General features: G+C 41.5%; 1 protein-coding gene across 4 annotated transcripts in view; it reads left to right on the top strand.

Moving 5' to 3' along the window:
• Positions 1 to 1,725: 1,725 nt before the first annotated feature.
• The window catches only part of LOC109888113 (B-cell receptor CD22-like), a 39,639-nt gene continuing 28,991 nt past the window's right edge, over positions 1,726 to 12,373 (top strand). For 3 of the 4 annotated variants that reach the window (XM_031816190.1, XM_031816189.1, XM_031816187.1), the window contains exons 1-2: positions 1,726 to 1,826; positions 3,940 to 4,017. In XM_031816190.1, the coding sequence (XP_031672050.1) occupies positions 3,963 to 4,017 (55 nt within the window). In that variant the 5' untranslated portion in view covers positions 1,726 to 1,826; positions 3,940 to 3,962. Of the gene's footprint in view, positions 1,827 to 3,925; positions 4,018 to 12,373 lie in introns of all 4 variants that reach the window. The other variant, XM_031816188.1, reaches the window with a different exon arrangement.

Here is a 12,373-nt window from a genome sequence, read left to right as displayed (position 1 = left end):
TACATGTATGTTTGAGGAATTTTAATTATGAGATTTGATGTTTTGATTTTCGCGCCCTGCACTTTCACTGGCTGTTGTCATATCATCCCGTTAACGGGATTGCAGCCCAAATTAAGCAAACACACTGTTGTAGTACAATATGCCACTATCATATTCTGTTACACTGTTGGGACTTCTGTACAATATGGTGGGCAGAGACATAGGAGGAGAGGCTCATTGTAATGGCTGGAATAGAATTATGGGATATCGTTCCATTTATTCCATTCCAGCCTTTACAATGAGCCCGTCCTTCTATATATCTGCCCACCAGCCTCCTCTGTTGTACAGTACCGGTAGGAGTAGAGGGATCAGTGCCATCATCACCATTGTGATTCTGTGTTGAATGTATAGGCTAATGTAGCCTGTTACCATAGGCCTGTTGTCCACATGGTCTAATGTAGCCTGTTGTCCATATATACAGTTGAAGTCGGAAGTTTACATACACCTTAGCCAAATACATCTAAACTCAGTTTAACAATTCCTGACATTTAATCCCAGTAAAAAAAATACACTGTTGTAGGTCAGTTAAGATCACCACATTGATTTAAGAATGTGAAATGTCAGAATAATAGTTTAATGATTTATTTCATCACATTCCCAGTGGGTCAGAAGTTTACATACACTCAATTAGTATTTGGTAGCATTGCCTTTAAATTGTTTAACTTGGGTGAAACCTTTTGGGTAGCCTTCCTCAAGCTTCCCACGATAACATTCCTCCTGACAGAGTTGGTGTAACTGAGTCAGGTTTGTAGCCCTCCTTGCTTGCACACGCTTTTTCAGTTCTGCCCACACATTTTCTATAGGATTGAGGTCAGGGCTTTGTGATGGCCACTCCAAAACCTTGACTTGGTTGTCCATAAGCCATTTTGCCACAGCTTTGGAAGTATGCTTGGGGTCAATGTCCATTTGGAAGACCCATTTGCGATCAAGCTTTAACTTTGACTGTCTTGATGTTGCTTCAATATATCCACATTTCCTCCCTCGTGATGCCATTTATTTTGTGAAGTGCACTAGCCCCTCCTGCAGCAAATCACCCCCAAAATATGATGCTGCCACCCCTGTGCTTCACGGTTTGAATGGTGTTCTTCAGCTTGCAAGCCTCCCCCTTTTTCCTCCAAACACAACAATGGTCATTATGGCCAAATTGCTCCCAAGGATGAACCAGACTTGTGGAGGTCGCCAATTTGTTTTCTCAGGCCCCCCTTTGAACTCTCAGGCCCCTTATTGCCAGTTTGTTATTTTGTTATTGAACCAAGTGGATGAGGATATGATTGGGACATAGTCTCCCTAGGCAGACAGGTTGCCTCCCACAATGTTAACAATGTCCTTGCTGTTTCACTAAGGTGTGGGATTTCATAGACTAGTAGACATATTAAGACTGTAGTAATGTTGAGATGCCAGTAGGGGGCAATCTAGTCTAGACCACTGGAGCCAAACATACTATTTAGTCTACTTTCAGTTGCACATTGATGCAGCTGATGAGGAGTGATGGGAATGATGGGTCTTTTAATAAATGTAGGCCCACTCAAAGAAAGAAATCCAAATATGCTGACTTTTGTCCATTTTCTATTTAGAAACAGTAACATCGCTTTAGTGACATGCTGTTCACACCCTGACTAGGCTACTTTTAAAATGTATCAACCACAGAACTCACTTAGGTTACGCCTGCTTCTACTGATGCAGTAGACCACTTCTTGTTTCCATGCAGCGATAGTAAGTTGACTACTTCTTGTTTCCATGCAGCGACAGTAAGTTGACTAACTGTACAAGACCTTCCCCTTCACTCTGTAAGTACTCTTGACAATATCTTGAAATATAGTTTCATGTTTTTCTTGTAATATATCATATATTGAGGGTAAGACTTCCCGTATCGTTTAATTTTTGATGTTTTGAGCTGTGTTTTGGTTGTTACATCAGGGCCAGTATTCATAAAGTATATCAGAATAGGAGTGCTGATCTAGGATCAGGTTCACCTCATCCAAACAATTATGATCTAAAAGGCAAAACTGATCCTAGAACAGCACTCCTACTCTGATACACTTTCTGAATACCGGCCCTGGACTATGTTGATGTGTTAAGTTTAGTTCAGTTTATTCATGTGCATGTTTTTGTGTATATGTGGGTTGTGTTTAGGAGTAGTATTAACATGAGACACAGTGATGGTGGGTTGTGTAGGAGTAGTATTAACATGAGACACATTAGACAATGCAGAATATCGTCCTCTGTAACTGAGTTGGTAGAGCACGGCGCCTGCAACAACACTGGAACCTTCAGTAGCAGCTGATGAGGAGTGATGGGATTTAGTAACATTTTGCCTCTAAAAATGTATGGCCCACTTCTCAAAGGCAACTATTTTCTGACATGTTATTTGTGCATGTTAATGTCTTAACGCCTTGACTGGGCTACTTTTAAAATGTGTCAACCACAGAATTCACACTTACAGTAGGCTACTTCTTGTTTCTATGTACTGCCAGCATCACCTTCCTGTCATCTGTAGACCTCTACAGCCTGAACCATAGTGTTCTTTATATGGACATTATACTGTATGTACTTAATTAGCACTTTATATTCACATAATAGTATATGAACAACATGTTACATTAGACTGTGACTCGTTTCAGGAAACTAGACCTGGGTCACTACTTCACAGGAGAGCGATTTGAAAGTAAAGTTTTTTATTCAAAATGCGTTATTTGGCAGAAATGCCTTCTGGAACATGTGAACTTTCATGTGCCTTAATAACAAACTTGTATGCCAACTGTACATACGAATAAAAGGAGCCTAGTTGGTTTAGCCACAGAACCTTCCCGCTAGCCATGATTGGCTGAGGTGAGTGGGCTGGACATGCTGAGAGATGAGTGCTGTTCTGGTCCTCTTGTATATTAATGACGTAAAGAGGACCTTAAGAGGAAAGGACAGTTCCCGACCACTTTAAATATGTATCAACCAGTTGACTCACTGTACAAGACCTCTCCTTCACTTCACTCTAAGTACTCTTGACAATAACTTTGTTAGTTTTTGGTTATTAGTTTGTAGCTGTAAGTCATTATTGAGGCTAATGTATCATTTTACTTGTTATGTTTTGGTTGTTACATCAGGGTCAGTATTCATAAAGTGTCTCAGTGTAGGAGTGTTGATCTACATAGTGATGAGATGATTAACCAGGGTAAAATAGACATGCAAACAACCATTTGAATCTCTGCTCAGTGTGCGTGTGAATGACAGTGGGTTTATCTGAGGGCCCTTCAGGACCAGACTGATGGGGAGGAGGGTTGACATCTATACTGTGTAGGATGTGTGTTTCAACTTTCTACATCCATAACAACCAGCTCTCTAGACTTTTATACAGACTCCATGGGCCTTATGGGCCTTCAATACAGATGGTTTCTGTATTTGTGTGTGTGTGTGTGAGAGAGTCACTTGCTGTTTAGCCTCACAGCTTGAGGATAGTAGTTATCATTGAACCTGGTGGTCAGTCTTTATGCTGCTGTACAGCTTGTCGGACCGTAGAGGATTGAACATTTATCCTCCTATATTTGGGGTTCTGAGAATAAAACAGCTTCAGAACGATCAATATAGAAATATGTTTTTTGCAGTTCTACAAATATGTTCAATAAGTGATTGTTGATAATGATGACGACTATTGTATACATTACGAATTTATTTTGTATCATACTTTATGTCAGATTAAATAGACAGACATGCAACACATTGCATACATACATAGTGCAATACACTTACAGACAGACAGTATTCACATAGACAACCATATAGCACAATACAACACAACACAATATGAGCCTGGTTCATTTTCAGTAATGAGGCCCTGTACCCCATTTACAGTTTATACTTCAATGTATCAGGTGGAGTTATTCACCAGCTATAGTGTTTGTTTCTAAGACTGCAGGGTGGGAGATGCAACAATGGCCTTGAGAACAGCAGGAAGTGTGTTGGTGGTCTTTCTCTGGTCTGTAGCAGGTATGGTCTCATTCTTATCTTTTAGTTGCTTTGTTTAATAATCTACAGACATTTCTAAAAGGATATGAATCATAATGTTAATCTGGTGTGTTCTGTTAGGAGTCTCCACTTCACTTTAAATAGTTATCTTTCAAGTGATAAGTGATGCGTATCTGTGATTTCCATTCACTCAACTCAACTATGGCGACAAAGTGGACAAAACATTTACAGTCAGTCATTTAGCAGACAAGCCTATGCAGAGCAACAAAGGTCAAGTGCCACGCCCAAGGGCACTTTGACAAAGTCAAATCGGGGCCCAGAACCACCTTTCGGCCACCGGCCCAAGCTCCTAACTGCCAACAAAGATCCCCCCCCCCCCCCCCCACAGTTCCCAGAGAGCTGCCCCTCAACCATCCTCACTCAAAACATGCATTGGACGTAACAGCGTTGCCCCTCAGTGTCATTCAAAAAATTTTGGTTTATTTTGACTGAATTTTCTACTTTTGTCTTTGACCGTCATTCTATCCCCCACCCAGACACTCCACATCCCAACTCAGTTTCCCTCAGCCCATCCCACCCATCTCTGCTGGCCACAATCTTTGGATTTCTACACACCATGTATCTTTCAACTATGCTGTGATGTTTAACATACAATTTGAATAGATGTAATCAAATAGAATCCACCGATTGCGAGTTGATTCGTAAGAGTATTAGTATGTTAGTAATTGACTGACCAGGTCTCTCCAGATCTCTCAAAAATGCTATTTGTAGGGTCAATTTTAGATTCATGTTATGCTTTTTTGTCCATTCCTGAGACCAGCAACAGGCTACCTGAGGGCAATACCAGAACAAATGGTCTATTGATTTTTGCATCCACACAACTAAATCTGAAGAGCTACGATAATTGAATGCCCCAAATATTCAACATTGTTGGTGGCAAGAATTCTGTAGAATAATGTGAGCTGAAAAACAAGGGGTGGCAGGGTAGACTAGTGGTTAGAGCGTTGGACTAGTAACCGGAAGGTTGCAAGTTCAAACCCCCGAGCTGACAAGGTACAAAACTGTCGTTCTGCCCCTGAACAGGCAGTTAACCCACCGTTCCTTGGCCGTCATTGAAAATAAGAATTTGTTCTTAACTGACTTGCCTAGTTAAATAAAAAACGAAGTCTTGAGTCATTTTAAAAATGCACAGTTAGTCAGAAGTTTACATACAAATACGCCAAATACATTTAAACTCAGTCTCACAATTCCTAACATTTAATCCAGGTAAAAATTCCCTGTTGTAGGTCAGTTAGGATTACCACTTTATTTTAAGAATGTGAAATGTCAGAATAATAGAATGATTTCAGCTTTTATTTCTTTCATCACATTTCAAGTGGGTCAGAATTTGACATACACTCAATTAGTATTTGGTTGCATTGCCTTTAAATTGTTTAACTTGGGTCAAACATTTCAGGTAGCCTTACACAAGCTTCCCACAATAAGTTGGCTGAATTTTGGCACATTCCTCCTGACAGAGATGGTGTAACTGAGTCAGGTTTGTAGGCCTCCTTGCTCGCACACGCTTTTTCAGTTCTGCCCACAAATTTTCTATGGGATTGAGGTCAGGGCTTTGTGATGGCCACTCCAATACCTTGACTTTGGTTGTGCTTAAGCCATTTTGCCACAACTTTGGAAGTATGCTTGGGTCATTGTCCATTTGGAAAATCCATTTGCGACCAAGCTTTAACTTCCTGACTGATGTCTTGATGCTGCTTCAATATATGCACATAATTTTCCTTTCCTCATGATGCCATATATTTTGTGAAGTGCATCAGTCCCTGCAAAGCACCCCCACAACATGATGCTTGGGATGGTGTTCTTCGGCTTGCAAGCCTTCCCCTTTTTCCTCCAAACATAACGACGGTCAGTATGGCCAAACAGTTGTTTTCGTTTCATCAGACCAGATGACATTTCTCCTAAAAGTAAAATCTTTGTCCCCATGTGCAGTTGTAAACCATAGTCTGGTGTTTTATTAATGGCTGTTTTGGAGCAGTGGCTTCTTCGTTGCTGAGCAGCCTTTCAGGATATGTCGATATAGGACTCGTTTTACTGTGGATATAGATTACTTTGTGCCTGTTTCGTCCAGCATAGTCAGGGTCCTTTGCTGTTGTTCTGGGATTGATTTGCACTTTTCACACCAAAGAACGTTCATCACTAGGAGACAGAACGCATCGCCTTCCAGAGCAGTATGAAGGCTGTTTGGTCCCATGGTGTATATACTTGCGTACTATTGTTTGTACAGATGACCGTGGTACCTTCAGGCGTTTGGAAATTGCTCCCAAGGATGAACCAAACTTGTGGAGGTCTGCAATATTTTCTGCAATATATAGGTCTTGGCTGATTTCTTTTGATTTTCCCATGATGTCGAGCAAAGAGGCACTGAGTTTGAAAGGTAGGCCTTGAAATACATCTACACCTCCAATTGACGCAAATGAGCCTATCAGAAGCTTCTAAAGCCATGACATCATTCTGTAATTTTCCAAGCTGTTTATAGGCACAGTCAATTTAGTCTATATAAACTTCTGACCCGCTGGAATTGTGATAGTGAAATAATGTCTAAACAATTGTTTGAAAAATTACTTGTCATGCACAAGTCCTACTTGCTTTACCAAAACTAGTTTGTTAACAAGACATTTGTGGAGTGGTTGAAAAACAAGTTAATGACTCCAACTTAAGTGTATGTAAACTTCCGACTTCAACTGTATATCAACTCATACACCCTGTGCCATGGAATCGGTACATTCAAAACATTTCTTCCCAGCTGTTTTTCAATCTATATGGCACAGCTGTCAACATCCTGGTCCTCAAACAAAACTGGTATACTTTCCTATTTATGCTGTTTTTGTTCCTCCGGCAGTTTTGATCCTTTATATTGGGCAGACACCAGTTCCCTACCTCCTCCAGTTTTGATCCTTTATATTGGGCAGACACCAGTTCCCTACCTCTTCCAGTTTTGATCCTTTATATTGGGCAGACACCAGTTCCCTACCTCCTCCAGTTTTGATCCTTTATATTGGGCAGACACCAGTTCCCTACCTCCTCCAGTTTTGATCCTTTATATTGGGCAGACACCAGTTCCCTACCTCCTCCAGTTTTGATCCTTTATACTGGGCAGACACCAGTTCCCTACCTCCTCCAGTTTTGATCCTTTATATTGGGCAGACACCAGTTCCCTACCTCCTCCAGTTTTGATCCTTTATATTGGGCAGACACCAGTTCCCTACCTCCTCCAGTTTTGATCCTTTATATTGGGCAGACACCAGTTCCCTACCTCCTCCAGTTTTGATCCTTTATATTGGGCAGACACCAGTTCCCTACCTCCTCCAGTTTTGATCCTTTATATTGGGCAGACACCAGTTCCCTACCTCCTCCAGTTTTGATCCTTTATATTGGGCAGACACCAGTTCCCTACCTCCCGCCGCTGCCACCTGCCTACTCCATTTGTGTAATGCTGTAATCTTGGACTGAGCAGACCTTCCCATACAATTCTGATAACTCCATGAAATACATTCTTCCATACCAATTTACAATAATTGCATAACCAAATTCTCTCAACATATTTTCCATAAATACAGGTATTTTATCAACCAGCACATTGAGGTCAGCCATAATGTAATATTTGTTCTGTCTTTTCTGGGGGATGAAATTGAAATCAGTTCTGCAATGCTTTTTTTGAAAAAGAGATACATTGAATGTTTCATTTTTAATTAATTGGTAATTTGTACAAAGACAAAAAGGCCATTTTTAAACAGTGGTTGAACATTTCTTAGTAATCCATTTGAGAACCATTTTGGGGTCAAGTAAAACTTTTGTATAAGTGAAGCTTTCAGAGAGTTTAAGTGCTTTTATATTTAGTCTGAACTCACCCAGTTCTAGCAGGACACAAGGCGAGACCCAGATGCAGACACAGGAGGCAGATGGTTGGAGTCTTACAATGTTAATTCATCCAAAAGAGGTAGGCAAGACAATGGTTGTGGACAGGCAAAAGGTCAAAACCAGATCGGAGTCCAGGAGGTACAGAGTGGCAGACAGGCTCGTGGTCAAGGCAGGCAGAAAGGTCAGGCAGGCAAGTATATAGTCCAGAAACAGGCAAGGGTCAAAACCAGGAGAACTAGAAAAGGATAATAGCAAAAAAGCAGGAGAACGTGAAAACCTCTGGTTGACTTGACTTAAACATACAAGACGACCTGGCACAGAGAGACAGGAAACACAGGGATAAATACACTGGCACAGAGAGACAGGAAACACAGGGATAAATACACTGGCACAGAGAGACAGGAAACACAGGGATAAATACACTTGCACAAGAGACAGGAAACACAGGGATAAATACACTGGCACAGAGAGACAGGAAACACAGGGATAAATACACTGGCACAGAGAGACAGGAAACACAGGGATAAATACACTGGCACAGAGAGACAGGAAACACAGGGATAAATACACTGGGGGAAAAAAGCGACACCTGGAAGGGGTGGAGACCATCACAGGGACAGGTGAACCAGATCAGGGTGTGACATGTTCATTTTAATTATATAGCTACAGTGTCTTTATAAATGTGAAATTTGACTTTGCCACTTCAGCATGTTTTTGCGGCACAGTTAATGCCATGCCGAGTCACTGGCCAGAAGGTTGAGGGTTCGCCGATCACCACCGACGAGATCACTCTCCCTGCCTGTTTCTTTACACTACAATCAGAGCCGGCTGCAGACAATGATCAGCTAGGGGGAAATCAGATTTTAAACATTTCGATGCAATATTTATTTATACAGTATAATATATGCAACAAATTTTCCACCAACAGGTTTCTATGCCAATGCACCACACAACCAATAAACAAAAGCATAATGACTTTGAGCACTTCAATATCATGGTTTGCGTTTTAAAACCACAATCAAAACTCAATCTAGAGAAACAGGAAATTACAGCCCTCCTTATCTTGTAGGCCTACCCAGTAAAGAAGGCTTGGCAAACAGAGAACACATCACTCCTTATCTTGTAGGCCTACCCAGTAAAGAAGGCTTGGCAAACAGAGAACACATCACTCCTTATCTTGTAGGCCTACCCAGTAAAGAAGGCGTGGCAATCTCTGAATGTTGTTGAACTTTTTGGTGTTTTGTAAGGATGTCTCTTTCCTTTCATCAAATGGTCACTTTACAGACTAAACTGATTGATTTTATTTGTCAGTAATAAAACACACACACACATATATACAGTGGGGAGAACAAGTATTTGATACACTGCCGATTTTGCAAGTTTTCCTACTTACAAAGCATGTAGAGGTCTGGAATTTTTATTATAGGTACACTTCAACTGTGAGAGACGGAATCTAATTGTATGATTTTTAAGTAATGAATTTGCATTTTATTGCATGACATAAGTATTTGATCACCTACCAACCAGTAAGAATTCCGGCTCTCACAGACATATTCGTTTTTCTTTAAGAAGCCCTCCTGTTCTCCACTCATTACCTGTATTAACTGCACCTGTTTGAACTCGTTACCTGTATAAAAGACACCTGTCCACACACTCAATCAAACAGACTCCAACCTCTCCACAGTGGCCAAGACCAGAGCGCTGTGTAAGGACATCAGGGATACAATTGTAGACCTGCACAAGGCTGGGATGTGCTACTAGCCAATAGGCAAGCAGCTTGGTGAGAAGGCAACAACTGTTGGCACAATTATAAAATGGAAGAAGTTCAAGATGACGGTCAATCACCCTCGGTCTGGGGCGCCATGCAAGATCTCACCTCGTGGGGCATCAATGATCATGAGGAAGGTGAGGGATCAGCCCAGAACTACATGGCAGGACCTGGTCAATGACCTGAAGAGAGCTGGGACCACAGTCTCAAAGAAAACCATTAGTAACACACTATACCGTCATGGATTAAAATCATGCAGCACACGCAAGGTCCCCCTGCTGAAGCCAGCGCATGTCCAGGCCCATCTGAAGTTTGCCAATGACCATCTGGATGATCCAGAGGAGGAATGGGAGAAGGTCATGTAGTCTGATGAGACAAAAATAGAGCTTTTTGGTCTGAACTCCACTCGCTGTGTTTGGAGGAAGAAGAAGGATGAGTACAACCCCAAGAAAACAATCCCAACTGTGAAGCACAGAGGTGGAAACATCATTCTTTGGGGATGGTTTTCTGCAAAGGGGACAGGATGACTGCACCGTATTGAGGAGAGGATGGATGGGGCCATGTATCGCAAGATCTTGGCCAACAACCTCCTTCCCTCAGTAGGAACATTGAAGATGGGTCGTGGCTGGGTCTTCCAGCATGACAACGACCCGAAACACACAGCCAGGGCATCTAAGGAGTGGCTCCGTAAGAAGCATCTCAAGGTCCTGGAGTGGCCTAGCCAGTCTCCAGACCTGAACCCAAAAGAAAGTCTTTGGAGGGAGCTGAAAGTCCGTATTGCCCAGCGACAGCCCCGAAACCTGAAGGATCTGGAGAAGGTCTGTATGGAGGAGTGGAACAAAATCCCTGCTGCAGTATGTGCAAACCTGGTCAAGAACTACAGGAAACGTATGATCTCTGTAATTGCAAACAAAGGTTTCTGTACCAAATGTTAAGTTCTGCTTTTCTGATGTATCAAATACTTATGTCATGCAATAAAATGCAAATTAATTACTTAAGAATCATACAATAGGATTTTATGGATTTTTGTTTTAGATTCCGTCTCACTGTTGAAGTGTACCTATGATAAAAATTACAGACCTCTATGCTTTGTAAGTAGGAAAACCTGAAAAATTGGCAGTGTTTCAAATACTTGTTCTCCCCACTGTGTGTGTGTGTGTGTGTATGCATGTGTGTGTATATATATACACACAGTTATTTAAAATTGACCAGTATTGCACAATACAGTCTGGGACGTATTTCCATACAATTACATAGATACAGACACTGCAGAAATGCAGACAAAAATGTTTGACCTACAGATGAGTATGAAGGGGGAGTTTAAGTACAATTCTTACAAGCCTTTGGCTGGTCTGTCGCTTATTCTTTAGATGTTTGGGGCTGCTGGTGAAACAAATATTTTAAAATCTGCATAAAAATTTATGCACATTTTCCCATCAGTTGTCTCTGTGCACTTTCACCCCCCTGTGAAGTTCATCACCCCCCTGTGAAGTTCATCACCCCCCCTGTGAAGTTCATCACCCCCCCTGTGAAGTTCATCACCCCCCCTGTGAAGTTCATCACCACCCTGTGAAGTTCATCACCACCCTGTGAAGTTCATCACCACCCTGTGAAATTCATCATAATATATTTCATCTGTAGCCTAATAAATGCTTTCCCATGATGTTGTACCATTTTCTATCCAACATGTACTTTTAATTCGCATAAAAAAAGTTGGTTGGGAACCTTGTTCACGTCAGGCCGTTTTGAGGTTCCTGGAATTAGATATTGGACGAATGTGCGCATGCCTAAAGGAGACTTTTAAAGTAGCCTAATCAGATGACAACATTGTGGCTGGTTGTGTTTATGCCACATATAAAAGGTAATACATTTAAATGATTATTTAGGCTATATTGAAGCCTTACGTCTAATGTACGCGAGGAATAGCTGGCTCGGGATTGGAGAGGAGGCAGATCCTGTTAAGCCTACCTGAATAACTGGGTTTTTGCGCCGATCCGCTGAAACAGACAGCGGATCTCAGTATCAGAAACACACAGCCAGACTGGCCTGCTACTGTGCCTTCCTAGACCTTAGAAATTGTCGATGACCCACAACTGATCCAAATGGAAGGAAACGTTCAAATCACAGGGCTTTTGCGCCGTTATTAAAATGACATTTTCACACAGTCTACAGTACAGTAGAAATGTGTACTCACTTAAAAACAATATTGCAACTATTCATTGCATTGTTGTTTGGTAGTCTAGTCTAGGTAGGATCATTGTATTGTCCCTAAACAAGATCATTGGGGGGCTTTTTAAACTGTGCATCTCATGTTCTTTCTTGCGCAATGATGCACCTGGTCTCTCTGCTGCCTATCAGCTATTCATATGTTTTCTTGTGGATTCATATTGAAAATGTGTGCAGCTTTGAATGATTTTATGTGTGGTATGTTTGCTAATTAGCCTATTACAGATCTGGACAAACAATCCATATACCACTATTGTCACTATGAATGGTGGATTTAGGGCAGGATAGACAGTTAGACTGGTAGACTATACTGACCTGTGGTAGGTAGACTATACTGACCTGTGGTAGGTAGATTATATTGACCTGTGGTAGGTAGACTATATTGACCTGTGGTAGGTAGACTATACTGACCTGTGGTAGGTAGACAATACTGACCTGTGGTAGGTAGACTATACTGACCTGTGG

Source organism: Oncorhynchus kisutch, unplaced genomic scaffold (assembly GCF_002021735.2).
Source record: "Oncorhynchus kisutch isolate 150728-3 unplaced genomic scaffold, Okis_V2 scaffold759, whole genome shotgun sequence".
NCBI lineage: Eukaryota > Metazoa > Chordata > Actinopteri > Salmoniformes > Salmonidae > Oncorhynchus > Oncorhynchus kisutch.
The sequence above is the reverse complement of the archived record's forward strand: the minus strand, read 5'-3'. Positions and strand labels throughout refer to the sequence as shown.